The sequence below is a fragment of the Elgaria multicarinata genome, chromosome 1 (assembly GCF_023053635.1).
Source record: "Elgaria multicarinata webbii isolate HBS135686 ecotype San Diego chromosome 1, rElgMul1.1.pri, whole genome shotgun sequence".
Taxonomy (NCBI): Eukaryota; Metazoa; Chordata; class Lepidosauria; order Squamata; family Anguidae; genus Elgaria; species Elgaria multicarinata.
This window is the reverse complement of record NC_086171.1, coordinates 129633479-129659586: the sequence shown is the minus strand read 5'-3', so window position 1 is coordinate 129659586 and position 26108 is coordinate 129633479. Positions and strand designations below refer to the sequence as shown.

Here is a 26108-nt window from a genome sequence, read left to right as displayed (position 1 = left end):
TTGTATTCACATATGCACACACACACAACACTGCTTCCACCCCACCCCCATGTCTACATTTACATATTCCAAGTAAAGGTGAAGAACTAGTATGAACAGCCTATAGGATGTGATGAAAATGCAATTAACTCTTCCATGCACATTAATGAAATTCAGTTTGTGAACAACTCTGTAAGAATCAGAACGACCCAGTAAGTAGAGAAATAGCAAATTTGAATGAAATATCTCCAACTCCATGCTAAATAGTGCACAAATAAATAAATAAACCAATGCATATCATAATCCTTTAAAAATGCTTACTTACTCTTACACCTTTAGGGCCTGGGTTACCTTCTGGTCCTGCTAAACCCTAGCATAAGAAGAAATGCATTTTACTTCATTTTTTAGTGCATGGAGATACTATATTTAAAAAGTGCCACAGCTATTAATTTGTAAAACTGGCAGTGTACTTTTCAAAATTACGACATGTAATCCAGTTCCCAGAAGGCTTTTAAAATATATAATTCCCCTCATATGGGTACAACTTCCTTTTTAGCATAGTTACTTCTTTGCAAAAATCACAGCCTTAGCCCGACCTTCTTTAATTAGGGACTTGGCTTAATGTGACGTTGCAAGAACTTTTAATAAACTTTTACGCTTGAATACAATTCCAGCCATTTCCCAGCCATTATCAGAATAATATGCAGATCCAATTCTTTTAGAGTGCTTGACATTTGAGAAGGGCTGGCATGTTACAATCCAGTTGCTATACGAACTTAAATCATATCTTAAAATATTTTAATACTACATATTCTTGGTTACAATTTGTCAGAACCCAATTATCAAATACTATCACAAAAGAGGCCAAAATCATGGGATGAAATTGACCCAAGTACATGTGCAACCATTGTGTATGTTGGAATGGGAAGTCATTCCGGATATATTAAGTGTATTAAGGAAATCCTGTGTTAATGATGAGTGATGCTTTTGTTGATTCTCTCTCTCTCTCTCACTCATATATATACACGCGCACACACACACACACACACACACACACACACACACACACACTGTATTAATGGAAAGAGTAATTTAACGTATTAATAGTCTCATAAAAGTTTTAAAAATAGTTTCTTGTTCCACTGGTTAAACACAATAATAACTTAATGTAAATAATTAGGAAAAGCATGGTGCACTTGAAGCAATATATTCGCATTCCAGAGCTGGCCCTGAGCACTGAGACATCTTAGATATGGTCATGCTCTTCACTCCTTCTTCCAGTCCTGTGTTTGGCCCATATTCACAAGCCTTTCTCCCCTAGCAGTTGCTACCTTCCAGCCAGGTCATTCCTCCAAACTAAGCTCAGCAGCAGCAATAATGAAAGTAGGAACCATCATAAGCCACATATTTATTATATTCAATTGGCAGGTCAGTGCCTGCCTTTCTTATAAACTCCGGGGACTATTCCAATGGACTTCAGGCTAGTTTCTATAAGATCAAATAAGATCTAATATTTTAAATGAATGAGAAATAGTTAAAAGTAGTTTTAAATGTACAGAACTCCTTCTAGAAGACCCATGATCTAGTAAACATTGTTGCAATTGATATGCATGTAAGAGTCATGCATATCATGCATTGCCTCATCTTTGTTTCATTCAACTTCTTTCACAGTTAATGGCTATACTATTTAACAGGACCAAGTATCCCTGCAATCCCAATTTTGGTTTCTTTTTGTAGAAGCTGTAATTAAAATGTTAACAACCAACATTACTTGGAGGATGTCTGGCCATCTAGCTCTAATGCCTGATATTGTTAATGATTCACATGGCTTTCATTGGCACATGTGGCACTGGTGCTGTGCAGGTCTGACCTAATTACCTAGTTTGGAGAGTTTAACTTTTAAAAATAGAGAGGAACTGCTTGTTAAATATTCCTGTCTTAATAGGAATGATTTACCTTTCTACAGTCAAGGCTGTGGAAAACACAAACTAGCAACATCCATCTTGGATCTTTTTCTCTAAGAGTGTCATCAGACGAGCGTTTTATCACACCCTTGCTACCAGCCACTCAGTATTTTTGCAGATCCTTTTATGCTGCCATCTGCCTCCTTCGCATCTCCCACTCCTTCTGGTCTTCTTTCCGCAACAAAATAAGACCCTGGTAAATCCTTTTTTTTAAAAAAAAAACACCCCTAAATGTTCTGCCCACCCAATAAAAATGCCCACTGAATGGGCCATGTGGTCATTGTTTACTTCTTCTTTTTTCCTCGTGTGAAGAAAGAGGAAGTATTGTGGGACAGAAGCGGGGGGGGGAGTGATGGTAGGGAAACACGATTCCAAACCCAACGCAACCCGTCTGATGACACTCTATGGCTTGAACTGAAGACTGGTAACATAATTGTAAGCTATAAGTGCTTTGTTTACTTTCTCCATTCTGGAGGTGGCTCCACAATTTACATAGCAAGTTAAACTGGTATAAAAACTGGTATTTCCATCAAAAACATGTAAAATATGGATGAGATCCCATAATTTTCAAAATATGCATACTTGAACTTAATATCCTGATAGAGCCAAGATTTTAAGATGTGTGTATGTCATCCACAAATTACATATTTGCTGCAGGAAATACTGCTGTAACCCCAGTGTACACACAGCCAATGTATTTGCAATAGAGCTATTCTGCAGCAGTTCAGATTATCACGTCAGCTTAATAAACTGAAATGTGACCGAGCCTTCTGTTTGCACATGCAGCCTCATCACATCAAACTGTTTAGATTCCAATTACCCACAGTTTCCTGGTTTGTCTGAACTGGGAAAATGTGGCCAGTTAGAGGTTTCCTGGTTTTATTATAAAAGGGCTTCATGTGCAAACAAAAGTTTCTGTTCCATCTCGGCTTATTACTTATGGAATGATTTAGAGACTGATAGCTTATTTCCCCCGCTATATGTACTAGTCACTTGCTGGGGGGATTTACATAATGACCCTCATGGTGTGGGTCGCCAAATCGTGTGAATCCAGTGAGTTTGGCTTGTCACATGGCCTGTTTTAGGGTTCTGGGCAGCCTGTTGGGTTTGCAAGACACGGCAAGCTGCACCTGCGAGGGTAATTATGTAAATCTCCCTGGCATGCAATCGGCATGCATGGCAGGAGAAATAAGCCATTATGGCTTATTTACCTCTCCATTATCATTGAACTAGCCCATAGTTTATTATGAATCTGCTTTGTTAGAGAGGGGTTTGCCAGCAAACATCAAGACTATGAATGTGCACACAAACAAAATTCAAGCTTGTTAAATTTCTACAAATTCCACCTTGAAGCTCATTCCATCTCAGGTTTGCATCGGTTTTCTTTTTGCATGAAAATTTATGCATATTTTCGTGTGTACTTACCTAAAAGTTTTTAATTTGTGATTCCAGCTTATAACGGGTATGAGAAATCAGAAGTGTCTGTTCAGAAGTAACACTAAACTTTTTCTTCCTGGTCAGTTCCTGGTTTGTTTAACCACTTTTGCTCGCAGGAGGAGCCAAGCAGGAGTTATCAGGAAGTATACAGCAGCAGTTTGTGAACAATAAACCAGAATTCTCAGGAATTGTGATTTACTCTTTTGTGCATAACATGACCTATATCAGTCACAAATTTATGAGGTTTTGTTTTCTACATTTTTTTAATTTATTTTTTTTGCTTGACTAGACATGACACCATTAATTCTCCTTAACCTATGAAGTGAATCTACTCTGCAGAGAAACTTCCAAGGTTAAACAAAATAGAGCAACAGATAAAACAATGTAGGGTTGTAGTTATTTGTGTATTTTCAAAAAGAAGAAAAGCTCATTATTAGGTTTGTAGCAAAATAAATATTAAATCTGGTAATTTAGGTTTGAAGTATAGTTACTGCACCTGCCTGCCAGGGTAACCAAGAGCCCCAGGGTTGCCAGCCATTCCTAGAATTCCCTAAATTGAAGGAAGGGGGGGAGAAATAATGCATTTTTAGCCTCTACATAAGCATTAAACTTTTAATACAAGACTGCTTTTCATGTAAGTAATGTAAAACATGAATCACATGCATCAACATGATAACTCAACTAAACAGTAGAACACATATCTCAAAAGTAGTGAGTGGAAGAGGAGGACCATTCAAGAATGCGGTGATTCATGAGGGAAACCTTTGGACAATGTTTGGAACAAGTGGAAAATGGAACACTCCCCCAGGGGACAGGGATTTATAACGCAGATTATTCAGACTGATGCTGAGCTTTCTCATACGATTGCTATTTATACTGAAACAAATGTATTAAGGTTTTGACTATCTATCCTATAATTTCCTTAATGCCATCTCTCATCAGGTGTTCTAGTGCAATGGTTTAGAAGCTGAAATAAATGCCTATTTAGCTGCTCAAAATCCTGCTGGGTGTTGGGAGATTTAAAAAAATTGTCCTGGGCACCACTACCACCATGTCATGGGAGGCATGGTAAAGTATAAGTAACCTGTCCAAAAGTCTGAGTACAAGGCAAAGCACCAATGGAAACCTATTTCACAGTGAATATGCTAAAAAAAAATTACAAGTGGGAGATGTGGGACAACTTGGAGGGTACAAAGATTTTCAGGGGTGCATTGGAGCCCATGGGCACCACACTGCCCACCTACTGGCCTAGATGATTTGTGAATGAGAGCAGTTGAGTGGACAGGGGAACGAACCTGTAATAAATGTTGGGGAAAGTAGCATCCCCTTTGTCCCAGTTTCGGAATGCAAGCACAGACTAGATTTTTAAGTCATGCTAGAACACAATGGCTGCAGATGGTATGATTTTTGGAATAAATGAGAAAGCTGTCAAGATAAAGATTGCTGCACAAGTTTGTAATATATTGGAAGATACAGGAACAAGATAGAGGAACATTATATTCCAAGTGGAACATGGGACTAACGTTGCAATTACTGTGGATGTTTTTAGAATCCTGTGTTAATGTGTTAGGGAATGTAGAAGCAAAAATTAAAGATGTTCTTTTCTTCTAGCATTGAGGGGTAGCAGTTTGTTTACTTAAGTTTAAGTTACTTTACATGCATTTCACTATCTCAAAAGAATACTTAGACATTTTGGTAATTTTCAAATATATTTAAATATATTTGATTAATTACCAAAGGCATTGGTTAAAATAACAGATGAATCATCTACATCATTTTAATCAGCTGAAAACTCTACTTCAAAGTCTTTTCTGAGATTCTGCAATCTGTGTTGCCTTCTTCTGAATCACTGCATCATAGAATCATAGAGTTGGAAGGGGCCTACAAGGCCATCGAGTCCAACCTCCTGCTCAATGCAAGAATCAATGTACATGGGGTTCCCTGGAAGTTGCTCTTCCAGAAACTGACCAGGCCTAGACCCGCTTAGCTTCATCAAGGTTGCAGCATCCCATGCCATCACACCAAAGCCTTTTTATTCTAGCACTGTATATTTCTAACGTGTTCACAAAGTAGTTGACTAGTGGCCTCCATCTAGCTCTGTATTTTCTACTCTGAATAGGAGTGGCTGTTAACTAAGATATTTTTAATTGGAGTTGCCAGAGGTTGAACCTGAACCTTTAGTCATGCAAAGGATGCTTTGGAGATAACATGGAAATTACTTTCCCCATCCAGAGGGCAGGGCTTGGGGAGGGGAGGGGAGGGGAAATGTCCCATGGAGGGTGCCCAACCCTCCTTGGGCCAGATTGGGAACCTCCACTAGTTGGATTGCACCTACAAGCTGAAGGTTCCCTGTCCCTGCTCTAAAAATGCTAAAAATTGCTTTCCCCAAACTTTTATAAAAGAATATTAGATTTTGCTTTTATTACTTACTTGCTCCCCACGTGGCCCTGGTGGTCCTGGATATCCCATGGGACCCTGCAGGTTTGAAATAGTAAGAAATGTTGCAACAGATACTGAAATAATCTCTCTCTCTCTCTCTCTCTCTCTCTCTCTCTCTCTCTCACACACACACACACACACACACACACACACACGTCAGCCTGCCTTTTTCCCCTTTTGCAAAGAGAATTCTTTCTGTCAAGTCTATTTTCATGTGATATCAATATGGATTTGTTTCAATACCTGAAGTATGAATGGAAAAGACTACTAGTGAGTAAGATGGAGAGGCTCTTATCTCTACACACTTAATTTCTTGATATGCCAGCTTACTGGTTAAGCACATATTTGCACTAAGTAACACGTAGACAAAAAAGGCCTTCAGCAACGATCTGCTTGTAATTATTCAAAGGCCTGAAATTCAGTCCAGGCAGTTTTCCCATTTCAAATCCTTTTCATAACACTCTGAGTAAGCCAGTTTGAGTGCAGTAGGTAGAAATAAAGTTTTCACAGACAACTCCAAGAAGCTATCTAGGAAAAGAGATTTATTAAAATAATTTTACACATGTAGAAGAAAACATTGAGAAACATTGTTTCTTATTACAGTGGAATATATAATAAACCAGGTTATGCAAACTCTTGTCTGACTAGTGAATCCCACAATCACTAATTTTTCCTGTATTTTTGGTAAGGAAATTCTGACAAAAATTCTCATCATTTATATTAAACTGAATTAAACATAGATTAGTGTTTATTCACATCTATGCTTAAAAAGGCAATTAAACCTGCAAGCAGAGCAATTTTACTGTTTGAATTTGAGAAATAACATTAGTTAGAAGGTTTATGCACGTCAGAAAACCTCCAAATTACACTGTGACAAATTCAGCATCATGTCTATTCAGAAGTTTAAGAAAACAACAAGACAAAGACAAATAATGTGCTGCTTCTTAAAATCAAGACTTTCCACACCACTTGGAGGGATTTAAGGCCATGCAAGCTAATTGCAATTTAGGAGGCAGTGACTGGGTTCAGGTAACACGACAACCAACAGTGGATTAAATAACCCACCATGTGTTAAATAGACAATGGTGCGTTATTGTGTCAACTGTCATGAGTTTTTCACACAACGGTTGGTTATTTGGCTACCAGCAGGAAGACTGATGGAGAAGAGAGGGCAGGGGATGTGTAAATCAAGCACATCATTGACTAACAGTCAACTCAACACTGGCTTTAATCCACACCATGGTTGATTATAATCATGTCATGTGGGGAGTATCCCCTAGATAATCAACCGTGGAGTTAACTGTTAACCCACCATTGACTACTGTGTTGTCTGAACACACCCAGAAGGTAAAAGAAGATTGCAATTCTTGAAAAAGAAAGAACAAGATAGGAAGAAAGATGTTTCATATCATCTGAGCCCTAACATGTCTATCAAATCTGTGAACCTATCATTCCTGAAGTGAAAAGATATGGGCTATCAGAATATAATTTGTCATTTTTAATGGAGTACCTTAGCACATACTTCCAGGTGTATCTTTACAGGCTTCCCTGCAATTTCCTACTATAAAGATAATAATGATAAGGAAAAAGGAAGTATCCAATTCAACTGGGTGTATACCATCCAGAGATTTATAGAAAAGCATCAGACTAGGCATTGTTGGCCTGGTTTCGTGTGTGTGGTTTTTTTTGGTTTTGCATGAAATCCAAAGAAGGGATTTATGAACAAAATACTTGATGGGGTTGTGTAAGAGTAGTTCCTAATAGCAGGGTTTATAGGTGAAAGGTACTAAATCAGCACACCTGAGTCTCAACAACCAACATGGATATGGTGTAGATTTCTATGTTGATCACTGTCCTAACACTATCAATATCATCACAGAACGCATGGATGGCAATTGTGCCATAAAACTAGCAATAGCACCAATCACACATGTTGGTGAATGCCTTTTAATTTGAAACAATTGCAATTCCACTTTTTATTTGGTGCTATTGGTTGTGGGAAAGCTGCCTACTGGAAACACATGTTTGACCACATTTGATTTCTATACATTTAACACTCATGCAACATGAATGTGCTAAGAAAAGGAATTGCAAAAGCTTAAGAATACAATTTAGAATCCAGGCATACAACATTCCCACACAATTTAAAACCACATAGATAAAATAACAGTTCATTTGCTGAATTCCCACAATCTCATGTTTTTCCAAGTCCACCTGTGCTGGCATACTCAAATACCTGATATTCGTGTAACTTGGGTTTTATTGCCAAGCTACAAAAAATCATACGAGAACCACACTGGAAACTGAACACTTAAGCTCTGACCCAAAGCACTCTTTGCCCACTAGCAATCTTATCCATCACTTTCAGGGGCAACAGCTCTGCACGGGCATCCCCACTGAGCAGACCCCCCTCAGCCCCTGACGCTGAAGTCTGTAAGGAAGCCCTTTCACACACCAAAAACTCTGTGTGCGCATAAGAATCAAGCTCGTCTTTGTAGACTTCAACAATGGCCTTGAAAGTTAGATAATTAAAAAAAATAGATTCTTACCTTTTCACCTTTGATTCCCACAAAGCCAGGTAAGCCCATTAGTCCTGCATCTCCCTGTAAATTTAGTAGGCATTAATTAACGCAGACCATTATAATATTGGGGAATAATAAAATCATTGAATGTATACAGTAAGAAGGCTTAAAAGGCCACCATGGCCCCATCCCTATCCAAAGACATGACCATTCATCTATCTTCTGTCCCCGATCCTAGTTAGATTAACCCACATACCGAGAACACACACCCTGCATGAATAGAAATGGTGTAAATCACGGGTGGGCAGAAGGTACTATTCTGGATGATTTGCAGTAGATTGACAAAGATCTCGGACTACCAGCTCTTTATTTAACAATAGCAGCAACAAAAGGACTCCCCCTTCCCATAAATTATACTACTGAAATGAAGAAAGCTTGGGGTAAACAGGAGTGAACTCCTGAGCAAAGACTGTGAACTCCATTCATTTCTACTCAAAACAAGGCATTCTGGACTCAGAATGCATTAATCCTAAGAGTACATCTTTTACACCAGCCTCTGGCTCATAGACCCTTTTATCTAAACAAGATGGCTAAATAGATAGATGAGTGAATCCAATACCCTCCTCTCTGAACACTGCAGTTCAAATGAAGCTTCGGGCAAAAGACATGCCTGCTTTCGATAGTATAAATTTGATGATGTTAATTTGTCCCTAATTATGATATGTAGGCATGTTATTTAACAAGAATATATTAATAAAACTTCAAATTGCAGTTTCCCAGTTTTATAGTGAAAATATCCAAGCAAGACTAAAACTCTATCCCTCATCATTACAAATAAGAATACTGGCAAGACTTCCAAACATTTGTGCAAAGATTATTCTCAAATAAATCAGCTACCTTTTCTCCCCGCTTCACTTTTCCTGGAGAGAATCCTGGATCACCTTTGGGGCCCTTTAATAGAGAAATTAAGCAAATATATTTGTTTAAAAAGACACAATATTTTTTATCATTATGTAGGAGAAGGGGATATATAGCGTCAATAAGAGAAACATGGGACTAACTAACCATGTAGGCCATTGCCTACAAAAATTAATGGGTGATAGATGAGAGCCAGGCTCTGATGCTATTTGAAAGTATAAAATCTTTAATAGTTATTTCTGTGTCAAAGGCTCTTTGATACAAAGGCTCTGAGCCTTTGACACAAAAAGAACTATTAAAGATTTTATACTTTCCAATAGAACCAGAGCCTGTTTCTCATCTATCACCTGTCCAGTGGTGCTTTTTCCCTCTACCAAACACCTAAAAAAATTAATGCCACAATACAGCAATATCATTTGCTTTAGATGTATTAGAACATGGGAGTGGGGGCAGGTGGGTGGGGGAGGTAGGTTTGAATGGATGAATTGGCTCCACAGATACAGCAGCACAAAGAAATATAGAGTTCTAGACTTCTCCAGTAATTCACTTCAATTTAATAATGCCTCCTCCTTTCTGGTCAACGTTTAATTATGTTATTAGATATGAACTCTCAAACACACATTTCATCATAGTTGATGCTTGGGCAAATCACATTACAATCCACTCCACTACTAATGATGAGGTAAACGGACCTGCAAAATTACCCTGAGGTTGCAATCCTAAACTAGGGAGTAAGCCCAATTTAATACAGTAGGACTTCCTTCCAAATAAATATGCATAGGATTGCACTGTTAGCCTCTAAGGAAACTGATAGTTGGAGGGAACAGGGGTGGTAAAAGGTGTTCAGCACACTGAATAAGCATGCCAATATTCACAAATGATTAATCAACATGATCAGTAGGATTGAGCAGTGGTTGGCATTAAGGTGGGAGAACAGCCACTATAGCTCTACATGAAGCTGGTACACTTCCACACCGCCACGTTGTCATTGTAGGCACCACTCCAGCTGCTGGGGGAAGCACCATCTGATGAATAGTGTTTGATAGGCATGATGCTAGCACTAAATCCAATGATATCGGGGGGCGGAGCTGGCTGCCTGAGCAATGGCGGGTTTCTTCTGAGGCTCTAAGCGGCGTTTGCCGGAAAAAGCAATTATCTCTCTTCTAATGGGCATAAATCTTTGAGCAAACGACAGAAAATGATTATAAAAGTCACAGGAGCTGGAAAAGCTGAGAGATTTGAAGAAGGGAGGTGAGATGATTGATATTTAATACAATGTCTGTACAAACGGCAATACGATCGAAACCGAAAGTAACACTGACGCAGTTTAAAAAGAAGGAATTTATGCTTGCTGGACATTGATTTGTGTTATAACCTTTCATTCTTATCTCACATGGGAAAGATTGGAATGCTGGCTTTGTAAGGTGGAAGTTGTTGATTGGATTTATTGGCGTGGTGAGAAGGGGGGGAGAGAAGGTGGAAGAAGCTGCATTCGGCATTCGGTGAGGGAGATGTGGGAAGCTGAGAGGCTGCGAATGATTAAACTGATCCCCTCTAGTGAATGCTGTTGTGAACTGGATATTCCCCCCCCTCATGAAGAAAGAAGAAGTGTTTGATATATAACAGAGAAGCCAGCATAAGTTGCTAAGGAAGCGAGTTACACTCTAAGATTTATGCCCTACCCAGAAGAGTCCCATGCCTAACATTAAAAGAAAGATCAAAAGTTGGGCAAAGCTTAATATACAAAAAAAGAAAAAGAAAAAAAAAAAAGAAAAAAGAAAAAAAGAAGAAAAAAAAAAAAAGAAACCTTCAAATTATATATAAAAAAAAGGAACTTTCAAATCATAATTTGGCATGCCTCTCCCTCCTGGAAAGGACAGCCCCTGGAGTTGAGCAAGAGGAGGAAGATAAAGACCCAGTCCCTTTGGATACAATACCAAATAAAGAAAAAATATGACTGAAGGAGGAGAAAGTGGTAGTAACCCTCCCTCGTTGATGGAGATCAGGCCCATTATAGCTGAAAATAACATTGTTATATTTTAAAAAAATGGATCAGCATATGAGTGAATTTAGACATTAATTGTGTATTTAGCGGATAAAAAAGGTGGAAAATTCGGATAAGATCAAAAAGATAGAGGCTAAAGCGGACTTGGACCAGAAGGAATAAGAGGCTTTTGAGAAATCAACGAATATATAATTTAAAGAATGGGTACTGTGATCGATTGCCTCGGAAGATTAATCTAGTAGATCTACTTTTTGAATAAAGCAGCTAAAGGAGTCGCAGGGAGAAGATCTTAGAGAAATCATCGTGAACTGGTTCAAGGAGCTGATGCCGATATATCAATAGACGGATTGGATCCGGGTCGAGTCCATCGTGTGGGGGGGCAAAACCACAAAGGGGCAAGAGACATTTCGGTGAAATTTGGTAATTATTATAAAAAAGAGCAAATTATGAAAGAATTGAGATTTAAGAATCAGATATAATATAAAGGCAAACCAGTGTAAATTTACAATGATCTTTCTCAACGTACATTAAATTGGAGAAGTAGTCTTAAACTAATAATGGAAACATTAATGAAGAATGAAATTCCTTATGCATGGGGTTACCCGGTTTTTTTTAAGATTTACATATGGGAGGAGGGAACACAGAGTAACCTCATTGGATCAAGGTAAAGATTTGCTGAAGAGGCTGGGTCTGGATGGGGAAGCAGATGGGGCTGGAGTGGGTGGGGGAGGGAATGAGGCTGGGACATCTGGAGAGTAAGAGAATTGTTAATTATGTTTGGAGATAATTGCAAATAAAAATGCTAATATAGAAACCTGCCGGCCAGGCACAGCACTGCCTCCCCCCTCCCCCTTTAAAGTAGATGGCTGGAGTACTAGACTCACGGGGATATGGGGGGGGGATTAGAGTGGGGGGGTGGGGAGGGGGGGAAGGTAGGGGAGGAGGGATTGGGGTAGGAGGGTGGGGGTTTTATGTATGGAGTTTGTGTTTTTATGTAAGCAAGTTTGAACTGCTGAGCACAAGGGATCGGAAGAGATTTCAAAAGGGTGATTATGGATAAAAAGATAAAGGTATCAACACTCAATGTTAAAGGTTTAGGGGCAGTCGTGAAAAGGAAGAGAATAGAACAAATGCTTAATAAAGAGGGATCAGATATTATAATGATCCAAGAGACACACCAAGGCTCCGAGAATTCGAATATGATAAAATTAAAGTGGCTAGCCTATTATGAAAAGTCATTAGGGACATCAAAAAAAAATGGAGTGGCCACTTTGATTTCAAAAAAAAGTGGGTTTACATTAGAAGAGGTAAAAAAGGATGATAAGGGTAGATATCTTATGTTAAAAGGTAAAATTGAGGGAAAGGTCTATACTTTGATTAATGTTTATGCCCCAAATGAGAGGCATAGAGAGTTTTTTATAAAGTTGTTTAAAGAAATAGAAGAATTTAAGGAGGGGTATGTTATATTAGCGGGGGGTTTTAATATGGTTATGGATAATAAAAGAGACAGGTCAAATCCCACTAATGTTGAAAAGAGAAACAATATGACTATATTGAATAAATTAATAAAAGAAAATGATTATTTAGATTCGTGGCGCTTACTTAACGGGAATAGGCCTGGATTCTCATATTTTTCCCCAGTTCATCATACATACTCCAGGATAGATCATATATTTGTTTCAAAAGACTTTGCAACGAGGATTTGTAAAATGGAAATGGGGGTAATAAAAGTAACTGATCATGCCTTGTTAAGTTTAGAATTTACAGTTAAAAAAGATTATAAAGAGGCATATAGATGGAAGTTGAACACAAAGATATTGAAATACAATAAAATAGTAGATAAAATTCGGAAGGAACTGTCGGAGTCATGGGAAATTAATGAAAAAGGAGGAACAGCTGGGTCAGTCATTTGGGACACCATGAAGGCTGTAGCAAGAGGAATCTGTATTAGAGAAACATGTAGTTTAAAAAGACAACAACGTGCAGAACAGGAAAAGTTAGAGATAGAAATTAAAAACTTGGAGGAAAGATATTGGCGAAGTAAAGATAAATATAAATTAGTGGAAATACAAGCTAAGAAGAAACAATTAGAAAATTTAAATATAGAAGAGATTCAAAAGAATTTAATGTATATGAAAAGGGAATATTTTGAAAACAGTGATAAGAACTCGAGGTTGCTTGCCAAGCTCACACAAAAAGAAAAAGGGAGGAATGGGATAGAAACGTTGAAAGATAGCCGAGGGAATTATTGTCATGCAATGAAAGCTAAAATAAAAATTTTTCAGGAATTTTATCAGGAATTGTACAAGGGTAAAGAAATTCAACAAGAAAAGGTGGAGGAGTATATTGGAAGGTTTATAAAGAAGGAAATAAAATCAGAATATAAGGAGTTAATGGAGTCAGTAATAACTCAAAGAGAAGTTGAAGAGGTTATTGATAAGTTAAAAGTGGGTAAATCACCAGGAGCAGATGGTTTGGGTCCAGAATATTATAAGGTCTTCAAAGATTGTCTAGTTCCAAAATTAATGGAACTTTATAATAGGATATTATCAGGAGAGAAGATACCTGAATCATGGGAACATTCAGTGATAATTCTGATCCCAAAACCAGATAAAGATTTGACTAATCCCGATTCTTATAGACCTATTTCTTTAATAAATCAGGATGCTAAAATTTTTACATCTATTATGGCCAAACGATTAAATAAATTCTTGGCAGAATATATAGGAGCAGATCAATGTGGGTTTGTGGTAGGAAGACATATGCATAATTTAGTGGGTAGAGTTTTAAATGTAATAAATGTAATAAAAAAAGCAAATATTAAGGCAGGTATTATGGCATTAGATATTTTTAAAGCTTTTGATTGTGTGAGCTGGCAGGCACTAAAGAGTATTATAGATAAATTGGGATTTGGAAATAAATTTAAAAATGTAATAGAACAGCTATATTCCCAAAATACGGCGGTAGTGGTGGTAAATGACGGACTTACTGAAAAGATACGACTAGCCAGAGGAACAAGACAAGGATGTCCGCTCTCGCCGGTCCTTTTTGTAATGGTTATGGAAGTTTTGGCGAAGGCACTAAGGGAGGATAAAGAATTAGAAGGAATTGGAGAGGTAAGGGAAATAAAGCTAAACATGTTTGCGGATGATACTTTATTGACCATTAAGAATCCATTAAGAAAATTAGAAAGAATTAAATATCAGTTGAGGGAATTTGAGGAAATTACAGGGTTAAAAATAAATTGGTCTAAATCAGAGATGATGTTGTTTAACTATACTAAGAGGGAAGAAAAGGATTGGGAAGTTAAGGGAATGGAATTGAAAGTTAAGAACGAGATTAAATATTTGGGAATTAAAATTACAAAAAATCTAGAGAATTTAGAAAGGGAAAACTTAACGAGGTTAAAGAAGGAGGTACTAGAGAAATTGGAAAAATATAAAAGATTAAATTTATCTTGGTTTGGGAGAATAGCTTTGATAAAAATGAAGATATTAGCTAAAATTAATTTTGTATTTAGGATGTTACCTATAAAAATATCAGAAACCGAGATAAAAAGTTGGCAAAATATTATTAATAAATATTGTAATGGAGAAAAGAGAGCAAGAGTGAATAAAAATAATTGGTACCTAAGCCAAAAAAAGGGGGGAATGGGTCTCCCAAACATAAAATTATACTACGTAGCGAATAGATTAAGACATGTTGTAGAAGCAATTATGGGAGTAGGAGATTTATATTGGATGGAAGAAAAAATTATAAGTAAGGTAGAGATGAATCTGGAGAATGTTTTTTTTAAAGATGGAGGAAGAAAGTGGGTTGGAAGTATAGATAATCCACTCCTGAGGACTCAATGGGAAATTTGGAGTAAATTTAAAGGGAAGCTGCTTCCGAGCAACTCTCCCTTAGCACCGATAATAATGTTAAAGAATTTCCCAGAGGATCTAAAGGGTAGATTATGTAAAATATTAAAAGAGAAAAACAAAATAAAATTAAAGGATTGGGTAAGAGATATTAAAACAAGAGAAGATATGGAAAATTTGTTAAAGGAGAAGAAGCTATCTTGGCTAGAATATGGTCAATTAGAGCAATGGAATAAAAAGTGGATTAAAGATAATAGAATGTGCAGAAAGATGACGAGGTTTGAAGAATTAGTAGTAAGTAAGGAGAAAGGAAAAGGAAGTAGTATAGTTTCAAAAGGATTAATGAGTGAAATATATAAAATATTGTTAGAGAAGGAGTTTAGAGAGAATACAGAGAAAATGATTTGGGAATCAGATTTGAAGATACAAATAGGGCGACAGAGCTGGGAGGGACTATGGAAACAAAGAGTGTTGAGAAGTTTATCAGTAAGAATAAAGGAGAATTATTTTAAAATTTTATGGAGGTGGTACCTAACCCCGGTTAGATTGAATAAGATAAGTGATCAACATTCAGCAAATTGTTGGAGAGGATGTGGGGAAAAAGGAACGTATTTACATATGTGGTGGCAATGCAAATATGTACAAAGATTATGGAAGATGGTGTTTTCAGAAATTGAAGAAATAGTGGGAATGAAAATAGAACAAACACCAAAAATAGCATTGCTGTCACTATTTGAAGATATAAAGTGTGGAAAAGGAACTATAGAGCTGATATCGAGTTTGTTGGTTGCAGCACGATTGATGATAGCTAGGAACTGGAAGATCCAAGGGGAATATTCTATTGAGGAATGGTATAAAGTAGTATGGGACATAGCCATTAATGATAAACTGACATGTAATATTAAGTGGAGAAAAGGCGTAACTAAAATAAATGAGTTCGAAGGAATCTGGAAACAGTTCCTAGTGTTCGTGTTTACTAAGGGAAGTGGGAAACCACCAGCAGAAGAAATGATTAGATTTTGGACTCAAGAATGATCCCGAGGTGGGGGGTGCACATTTATGTTAAGAATGAAGATGTTGTAGAGTGATAAGGCATATGTAATAGTTTTTGATATTTGTACTCAACAAGTATTCAATATGTATGCAGCAGATATTTGATGTATTTTTTTTCTTATTGTGTTAGTTTCAGTTATATTTTGGAAATGTTTATCTATGTTTATATAGTGTTGAAAATGAATAAAAATTAAAAAATAAAAAAAAAATAAATCCAATGATATCTGGTCTGAACTCTTCGAATCCTGATTAGTTTTGTTCAAATTCACCTTATTTATTTATATACTATTTACTGAAATAGTTATAAATTGCCATTCACTGAACAGGTATCAGGGCGGTGAACAAAAAGCATATGCAAAAATGGTCATATAACCACAAAATAAGAACAGTAAACTACTAAGTCTCCAGGAGATCGTTATTATTTATATATTCCGAAGGAGACTCATCAACTTAATAGACTTTTAACATTTAAGAAAGCTATGAAGACTGATCTATTCTGGCAGGCTTATCCAGTGGAATTTTAGGATGTTTTAATACTATATATTATGTTTTTAATTCAGTTTTATGTATTTTATACTTGTTGTTCCCCACCTCGATCCAAATGGAGAGGCGGGTAAGAAATAAAAGTATCATCATCATCATCATCATCATCATCATCATTATTATTATTATTATTATTATTCCAAGGCTGATCTTGACACTTCAACTTCCGTTCAAGCAATTTAGGTTGAAGCAAAGATTTGTTGGTCCGATGCACACTTCCGCAAGATCCCCAGCCTACCACATCTCATCCCATTCAGCAGGGCCTCCTGCCCATCTATATAGCATTTTCAATGGTCTGGAGAGGCTGTCATAGAGAGGAGAAGGTGCAGAAGTCCACTTGATCAGACATAAATCTGGATCTACATGTGCACTATATACATGCCTGAGGCTGCTACCTATAACACCTGGGATCATGGAGCAATATCTGCTACTCTTGAACCATTTGAAAAGCATAGGGAAAATGAAGCCATTCATAGGTACTATAAAATTACTTAGGGCACAACCCTATGCATGTTTAGACAGAAAAAAATTATTTATTTATTTATTTATTTATTACATTTTTATACCGCCCAATAGCCGAAGCTCTCTGGGCAGTTCACAAAAATTAAAATTAAAAAGTCCTATATCTCCCAGCATTCCCCTGCAAGCCAGGCTCGGAGTTGTTTAGACAGAAAAAAGTTTTACATGCATAGGATTGCACCCTTAGTTGGCATATTTCACTTTTACCTGCACACTTTATTCTGCCAGGAAAAGGCATTTTCTCAGCTTCATTTTGTAATTTAAATTTACTTACATGTCTGCCATCGCTGCCACAATATTACCCATTTTTCAAAGCTATGCTATCCATTCTTATAATTTTAGAACCAGGCAGGCTGGTATTTGATAGAAGTGAGCAGGTTTTTATATCAATAGCAATAGATAAAAGTTTTACTGGCTTCCAAAGACCACAGAACATTTAAGTTTGGGAGCAGAAAACAGGCATTGAATAGGGGGAAATTAAGAGGGTGCAGGAGCAAATCTGAAGGTGGGGGAAAGGAAGCCCAGGCGCTCGCTTCCCCTACCCTTGGATTTTGTATCTGCAACAATCCCTCCCCAAGATACATCCCAATGCAATGTCATGGAGTAGCTTCATTACCTTGCTGTTGGACAAGGGAGACAGGCAGGGAGTAAGTTTTGCAAGCCCTCAGATTGGTTTGGAAAAATTAGCCAAGTTCTTCCAACTTGGGGGTGAAAAACCTGGGGAATTTCCAAGTTACTCTAAGACAGGTTTATGTAATAAAACAATAAATAAATAAATAAATCTCTAAGGCCAATGGAACTTCAGCAGTCTATACTAAGATCCCATTTGTGTGTAGGTTCTCTTTCTAACTGTGAAAGAATTGCCTATTCAATCTACCACCCATTTGATAAAGTTTTTCTCTTGTAAATGATTAGCCATTGAGCACTTTTGTATTAATAAAGTCCAACGGAAGTTATTTAGCCATTTGAAAATGCACTAAGGGCATATCTACACCATGCCTATATCCAGGGGTAGTCCTTGGATCGTCCCTGTGTATCCACATGACACACAGGGGATCCTGGGGGCAACCTGGGACGAGCAAGGGCTTACCCCGGGATATCAGGAACCACAGAAAACCTGACTTTTCTGTGGTTCCGAGACCATCCTGCGAAGCGCGGCCGTGTGCCCTTTGCTTCCAGGTCATCCTGTCCTCCCCATGAGTAGTGGGGCACTTGAAATGGGCACAGAGCTGCATAGCAGCAGTCCATGCCCATCGGGGGTGGGGTCAGGATTTCCCCCCCTCTTTTAATGGTGGAGCACAAATGTGCCCTTGTTGTTTTTTAAAAGAATACGGCGGCCGCAACATCCTTCTGGGACGTTGTGCGGCCATCTAGACACCCAGGGAGGATCGCAGAAGCTGTTAAGTCTCTTGTGGTGTAGACATGCTCTAAGAGTTCAGCAGGCACTGGGATTCCTTAATACCTTACACATCTAGAACAATCATAAATAATTCTTGCCGTCTGAACTGATGAAAACCAAAGAAACAAAACAAATTTAAAAACAGATTCTTTAAAACCTGAAAGAACTCTTAGTACAATTGAAACCAAGAGAGGCTTAGACACTGACTTTGATGTAGCCAAGATTTCACTTTGAAAATTTCTGCATAGGTTGCCATTAAAAGAGATATCCAATAATTGGCTTGTACTTATTGGACGGCCAATATGGTGTGGTCATTAGAGTATTGGACTGGGACTGGGAAGATCCGGGTTCTAGTCAGCCATGGAAGCTCACTGTGTGACTTGGGGCCAATCACAGACTCTCAGCCTAACCTACCTCACAGGGTTGTTATCAGGATATGTTATGCATGGGATTCCTCTACTTATACCTGGCAAATACTACTTAATGCTTTGTTTCATAAGTTCTTCTGGTGTTCCTCCCTACCTCAAATATCCTTGAAATGGATGCAGCTTCCAATGAAAGAAGGTGGGTTTGGTTTTCCAGACGTTACTTTGTACCATCAGAGTAACTATTGGCATGTACTAAGTTTTGGTCTTTTCCAGTTTGCTTAGATTTGCCACCCTGGTCAGTTCTGGAATCCTTATGGTTAGAACCTCTTCCCAAATCGATGGCACTTGGTCCTTAACATATTAGAATAAATAACACACACACCCCTAACACCTTGGCCGCTAGAGAGGTGTGGCGTATAGTATCATACCAATTCCATTTTGATCCATTCTCTCATGCAAAATTGACTTTATGGGGAAATCCAGATTTAAGAATTGGAAAGAAAGCATTCTTGTGAAGGACATGGACAGATAAGATGATTTTTACTTTGGATCAATTAATAGGCACAGACGATGAGTTTTTGACATTTTCTGATTTATGTGTTAAATTTAATTTGCCTACTATGGGTGAATGGCAATACTTGCAACACTTGCTGGAATCTAGGTTTGGTCCAGCGCTTTTACAGCTTCAGAGCATCCATTATTGTTAGAAACATTTATAGCAGCAGAACAGAAATGTCGACCTACAATCCATATATATAAGTATTTAGCATTAGTAAATAAATACGATACCTATGGTTTAAGACAGGATTGGAATAGAGAATTGGAATGTCTTAGGTCTTAGCTAGACCTAAGGTTTATCCCAGGATCATCCCGGGTCATTCCTGCCTGCTCCCGGGATATCCTGTGTGTCATTTACATGAACAGGGATGACCCCGGGACAATCCCAGGATAAACCTTAGGTCTAGCTAAGGCCTTAGTTTGCCTAATCAATGGATTGTTGCCCTAACGTCAGTATCTGAAGATTCTATGGATGCTATGACTTACTCAGGAAAAGAAATTGTTGCGGCTTTATTGGACCCCACAATCCCTTTTTAATAAGGGTTTGTCTAATCTGCCTAATTGTTGGAGATGTAATACACTTAATGCTTCTTTAATTCATATGTTTTGGCAATGCACTACCGGCTTCTTGGAAGTTAACACAGGGTCTAACACAAATGGATCTTCAGAGCCCCTATGACAGCTAAAAGACTTATACTATTACGTTGGAAAGATAAATGCTCACCTCCCATAATGCAATGGACTGAGGACTTAACAACGTTATCAACATTTGAATGGGTGTTATATCCACTTGTGAGTGGATAAGTACATGGATATTTGGTCTGCTTTTCTTGAAACCTATGCATAATTCCCTCCCTTTTCCCCTTTGAATGGTATATATGATGAAAAAAAATGATGTCATTCCTATGTATTTCTTTGTTTTTCTTTTTCATGATTTATTTTTTGTTCTGTTTTGTTAACATTCACAATAAAAAAGGAAAAAACAAGAACATTTTTATTTATTTATATGTACATTTCTATGCTGCCCTATAGCCAAAGTTCTCTGGGCAGTTTACAAAGATTACCCTACTTAGCTATTCTAAAAAATGCCAGATACTAATAAGAGGGCACCCAACAATCATTGGCTACTTTGTTTTACAATGTCAAACTGTGCAAGCCTTGTTTGATATATTTTCATGGCCTGGAGCAGTTTTTAACACCTGTCACTTCAGGTCAGATTCCTGCCATGAGGAATCACACTAAAACAAATCATGGCTGGGGATGTTTCCCCCCCCCTAACTTATCTATCAAATTGTTATAACTAAATATGAGTTGAAGGCATTCCACAACTGCACAAATCTGTCCAAAGCTATTTAATTAGCTTGTGCTACTCGGGTTTGAGTTTTGAGTTGCCTGTTAGGCCTTAATCTACCTGAGCTTTATTTTATCTTTCAGGTTTTTAAAAGCTGCTGGAAATTATTGGAAGAAAGAACACTGAAATACAATTCTTGATGCAATGTACAAGTGTTCTCTTTGAGTAAACCTCTTTTTTTTTTAAAAAAAAAAATCAAGACTGGAGGTTACAAGGTTAAATGGGCACTTTGGTAACCCTACACTGTGAAAGAATTCTGACTCACTTGTGAAGTTACAATTACTTATAGGTGTAAAAAACACAGAAGAGCAGGATTTAATTCAATGTGTGTATTTGTGTTCAACAGCACTGTCTTTTTTCTATTCAGTCTTGACTTGTTTACTAAGTACCTTTACTAAGAACTGTTTATAGTAAAAGGGCCTCATTTATAAAACAAATAAATGACTTAATCTGAGTGCAAGCAGAAACCCACAATTCCAGGTCATATAGTTCACACAGCAGTGTTGTTTATGTGATGTTTATACCTTTAGACCAGGCAGTCCCGGCAGTCCCGGATTCCCATGTGGGCCTGGAATACCCTACAGAAAGAGAGAAAAAGTATTATACAGAATAAAAGCCTAGAACTGTGCTTTATATGAAAGCTGTTCTTAAATATCATTAGCCCAAATAAAGTCAGCCATGGATTTTTGTCTCTCTCTTTAAAAAAGCCAAAATGCGCCAATAACTCAATTTCCTACTGAGCAATATAGGGAATAAAGCTTTTAGCCATTTATTATTCTTTTATTTTTATCTTGCCTTTCTCCATAACGTAAGCCCAATAAAAGAATACAATAAAAAAGTCCTCAGTTAAAACAATCTAATTTATAACAACATTTCTATCCTACCTTTCTACCAGAAATATCCAAGACAACTAACAAAATATGTTAAAACAATTAAAAATACCAAGCAAATTCCTCTGGAGAGGAGTTACAAAGCCTAGACACTACCTAGGCCCAGTCAGTATCCATCTAGTCTCTGATGCTAGGGGGATATTTGACAATCAAGCCCTTCTTTGACAATCATAGTAAATGGGCAGATTCATATGACACTAAGTTATATTTCAGAAATTAATGGGATACATGCTTTATTGTGTTCATATACTTTTAACAATATGCATAAGAATGGACTTGTCAATTTTATTAAATTCATTTGTTTTACAAATTATCAGGAATTCAGGAGAAGTGGCATCTCCCTCATTAACATACTTGCCCCCAAATTGACTAACACACTAGGGCCTATGTGAGGCAGTCAAGTTTACAGAACCTTCAACTGCCCATTTCAGAAGAGGGGCTGGTCTCCTATTCAGCCCTTACTTACTTCTGTATGGATACTTTCAGCCATTTTATATCTTTCCTTTCAAGACCCTTGTAGCTGATTTAGGCAGTCTTGTACCATCCAGTTCAGAAAGGATCCTGGTGCTTTATTTTGCTCCAGCTTTCCCGTAGCATAAGAGTAATAAAGGATTGTTAAGTAATAGTAAGATATTTAAAAGGTTGCATTTCTTTAGTAGATACTGAGTAGTATCTAATGCTGTCACAGCACTAGCGCTGATGACATTGCACTAGCTTAAACATTATTAGCGCTTGCTATGCAAAGGGGGAAAGTGGCAATTTGCTGCCGAAATTCAGTGGTAAATCACTTTTTCTCTTTGCCTCGCAAGTACTAATGATGTTGTGCTAGCATTGGTTTATGCTAATACTGTGACAGCACTGCCCAATAATAAAATTATAACACTAATAAAATGATGATAAACTACAAGACCTGTCTAACATCATGATCCTAACCATCTCTTCTTGTACATGGGTCTATAGCACCAGAATAACATCCTTCAAATATCAGTTTAACACAGTACTTTATGACATTGTACGTTCACAGAAGCTCTATGGTCCTGTGCACACTTTGTTTACAGTGGAACATCTGTGTTGAAATTTTACAACCGGACAAATCTGGCTAGGTCTGAGAAGCCAAAATCCCAACTTGCCAAATAAGACTACATGAGTGAATCCTTTTTCTGCATACATCCAATGCATGTTAGGGGTTTTAAAATGCTGGGCTGAGCAACCTTTTTTCACTTTATCTATGACAACCTTGAGGAAGCTTGAATAACTTTTATTTGACAAAGGAAGGCCAAACAGAAGATTCATAACCCAGTTTAAAAAGGGAGTGAGCAAGAAGTGTTCAGCTTCTACCCAAATGTAAATGCATGAATGAATTGGAAGTAGGATCCTATAATTCTCTTTGTGATTCTTAAACACACACAGTAATAAATATATGGACAGAGGTGGAGGGGGTGGTGAAGGTGAAGGTGTCCAATTTATGGACACCTTCTCACAACATAAAATGCTAATTCAAGTAACTTTTAATACCGTACTTCTTTCTGCAAGTCTGATGGATGAAAATGATATGAAAACAAGTCCCGGTGGTTTTAGAGACTAAATTCCAGATCACTAAGCCAATCCAGCAAGATGTATCCATTAAATCATAAGAACAGGCTCCTATCCCCAGATCACCTATCAGGGTCCCACATGCAACAGGGTTCTGTGGAAAGTTGTACCCTCTGTGGTCCTGCATCACATGCACACCACAAAAAGGGTCAGTGCCTATCATTACCAGTAGATGGGAAGTGAACACTACTGGAATCTCTTTGTCCCTTCTCCCTCCTTCCAGCTAGTAATACAGGCTGCCAAACATTCTTAGTCATCTGGCAAGAAGGACCTTCACATGCAGCTTGTCAATGCACATGGAAATCCTTGCATCAGTGCCATTAGATTTAATATAAGATTAAATGTTTACTTGATGAGTTAGTTTATACTAATTTATTTTATTTATTTTATTTTATTTATTACATTTTTATACCGTCCAATAGCCGAAGCTCTCTGGGCGGTTCACAAAAATTAAAACCATAATAAAACAACCAACATGTTAAAAGCACAATTACAAAATACAGTATAAAAAGCACAACCAGGATAAAACCACGCAGCAAAATTTATATAAGATTAAAATACAGAGTTAGAACAGTACTAATGATAATGTGCTGATACATCTACCTCTTCCTAATATCTCAATTAATTTGTAACATATTGCCACATGAAAGCAGAAATGTAGATCACACATATTGTTTGTCTCATATTCATGTGAATATTAATAATCTTAGGATTTCCCAGGAATTTACAAGAGAAAGAAAAGAAGACGAGGAAAGCCAGTACAATTAAATCATGGAAATGCTTCAGAAAGCTCCAGAATTTGATGTTTCATGAATAGGAAGAAATACTCTATAAAAAAAGTTACACTTTGGACTTTCCATCACACTCGGAATTTTGGAATTAAACAGAAGCACCCTTGAATAGACTAGAAACAAACTTAGTGAAGTACTCTCAGAAACTTCAGAATTCTTTGACTCAGTCTCCATTTGTCTTGAGAGCAATTCTATAAGCAAAGGAGCTTTCTTAGAAAAAGACAGATATTTGTCTGCAAACAGAAAGTTATAACTTTAACTAAAGCTATATCCACACCAATCTGGGTACTGGCCCATTTAGGTAAAGGATAAAAAGCAAAGAACATTATTTATTACATATTTAATTAAAGCAGGGGTGGGTAACATGCGTTCTCTCATTTTAAAGTGAAAATGCGGCTTTTTGCTGCTGGCAACAGCTCCAGCAGCAGCCAATGCTTAACCATTGGTTATATATTCAGGGAAAACACTCTACAATCAGTAAAGGAAAGAAACTACATTATACAATTATACATTATATGTCTGCCCAAAGTGTTTAGAAGCACTGCTGCACGCAAATGCTACTTTCCTGACGACACATTCCTCACATCAACACTCCTACTTCCTAGATCTACCAACCCTCACAGATTATCATTCTTTTATCACAATGTCACCGTCACAATTTCATCCAGGTTGAAAAACCTTCCAGAAGATGACTCATCCAGCTCATATAAAATCTTTCAACTACCCTGAATAGACTTCTCCCCTAATGCTGACCGTTTTTTCCTCACTCAGTATGGGCCTGTTCAGAAAACAACATGTTAACCCATGGTTAGGCCACTAACCCTTTTGCAGCAAATGGTTAGTGAGCGTGCTTAAACCATGGTAATGTAGCCACTATGATTCTCATGACACGTAAGCCATAATGGCCCTATTCAGAAGACACCTTAAACCACGGCTTAAACCATGGTAAATAAGGTAAAAGGCGTTATTCACTGTGGTTAAAGCCGTGGTTTAAGGTGTCTTCTGAAAAGGGCCATTGTTTTGCCCAAATGCTTACACCACTGTGGCTTAGTGTGTCACTTCAGTAGGTTCTATTATATGTTTTCATACAGACCAATTCATTTAATTGTTTATAGAATACATATATCAGGGGTAGTGAACTTCTTTGAGTCCAAGGGCTTCATTGCCCTGTGGGCAAGGCTCTCAAGGGGCCAAATTCCTGCAATAGTGAGGCCAGAGCCAAAAGTCAGTGCAAGGATATTCATACATGCACACACACTGTTTTCTCTCCACCCTACTCTCATTATTATGAAATGCGTAATCCAATTTTCTCCTCCAAAAAAGGGTCACTCAAAGCAGCTTATAAAACGTTTTAAAAGTATAAAAACAATAACCAATCATGTAAACACACTTAACAGAACCTAAAACCTAAAACAGAACCTATTATGGTTTTAATTTTTGTGAACCGCCCAGAGAGCTTCAGCAGTATAAAAATGTAATAAATAAAAATAAAAAAATAAAAAAGCAGCAGCAAAACCTTAAAAAACCCAGCATTCAATAAATAGAATTAACCAACAGTAGTAAATAAATGTTTTTGCTTGCTGATAGAACACGGATAAAGAGAAAGATGAACCAAATCTCTTGGACAGGGAGTTCCCATATAACAGGCAATGTCACCAAGAAATGTCACCGCCATGCCTCTGAAGGCAACAGGATGCACTAGAGGCACACAGCAGCAGATCTTTAAAAAGTAGCAGGTTCACACAGGAGGAGATGGTCTTTCAAGTAGCCAGGCCTCAAGCCATTTAGGGCTTTAAGGATGATCACCAGCACCTTGAATTGCATTTGGAAATAAACTGGCAACCAATACAGCTGACAAAATAAAGGAGTCCCATGATCTCAGCACTTTGCCCAAGTCAAAATTTTAGCAGCACCATTCT

The 26108-nt window shown here is 37.5% G+C and overlaps 1 protein-coding gene across 1 annotated transcript in view; it reads right to left on the bottom strand.

Annotated features, from left to right (window-relative positions):
• The window catches only part of COL24A1 (collagen type XXIV alpha 1 chain), a 254996-nt gene that overhangs the window by 145451 nt on the left and 83437 nt on the right, over positions 1 to 26108 (bottom strand). Inside the window, exons 5-10 of the mRNA XM_063136778.1 lie at positions 21440 to 21493; positions 9239 to 9292; positions 8369 to 8422; positions 5811 to 5855; positions 3877 to 3930; positions 305 to 349 (exon numbers count right to left, since the gene is read on the bottom strand). Of these exons, the coding sequence (XP_062992848.1) occupies positions 305 to 349; positions 3877 to 3930; positions 5811 to 5855; positions 8369 to 8422; positions 9239 to 9292; positions 21440 to 21493 (306 nt within the window). The remainder of the gene's footprint in view (positions 1 to 304; positions 350 to 3876; positions 3931 to 5810; positions 5856 to 8368; positions 8423 to 9238; positions 9293 to 21439; positions 21494 to 26108) is intronic.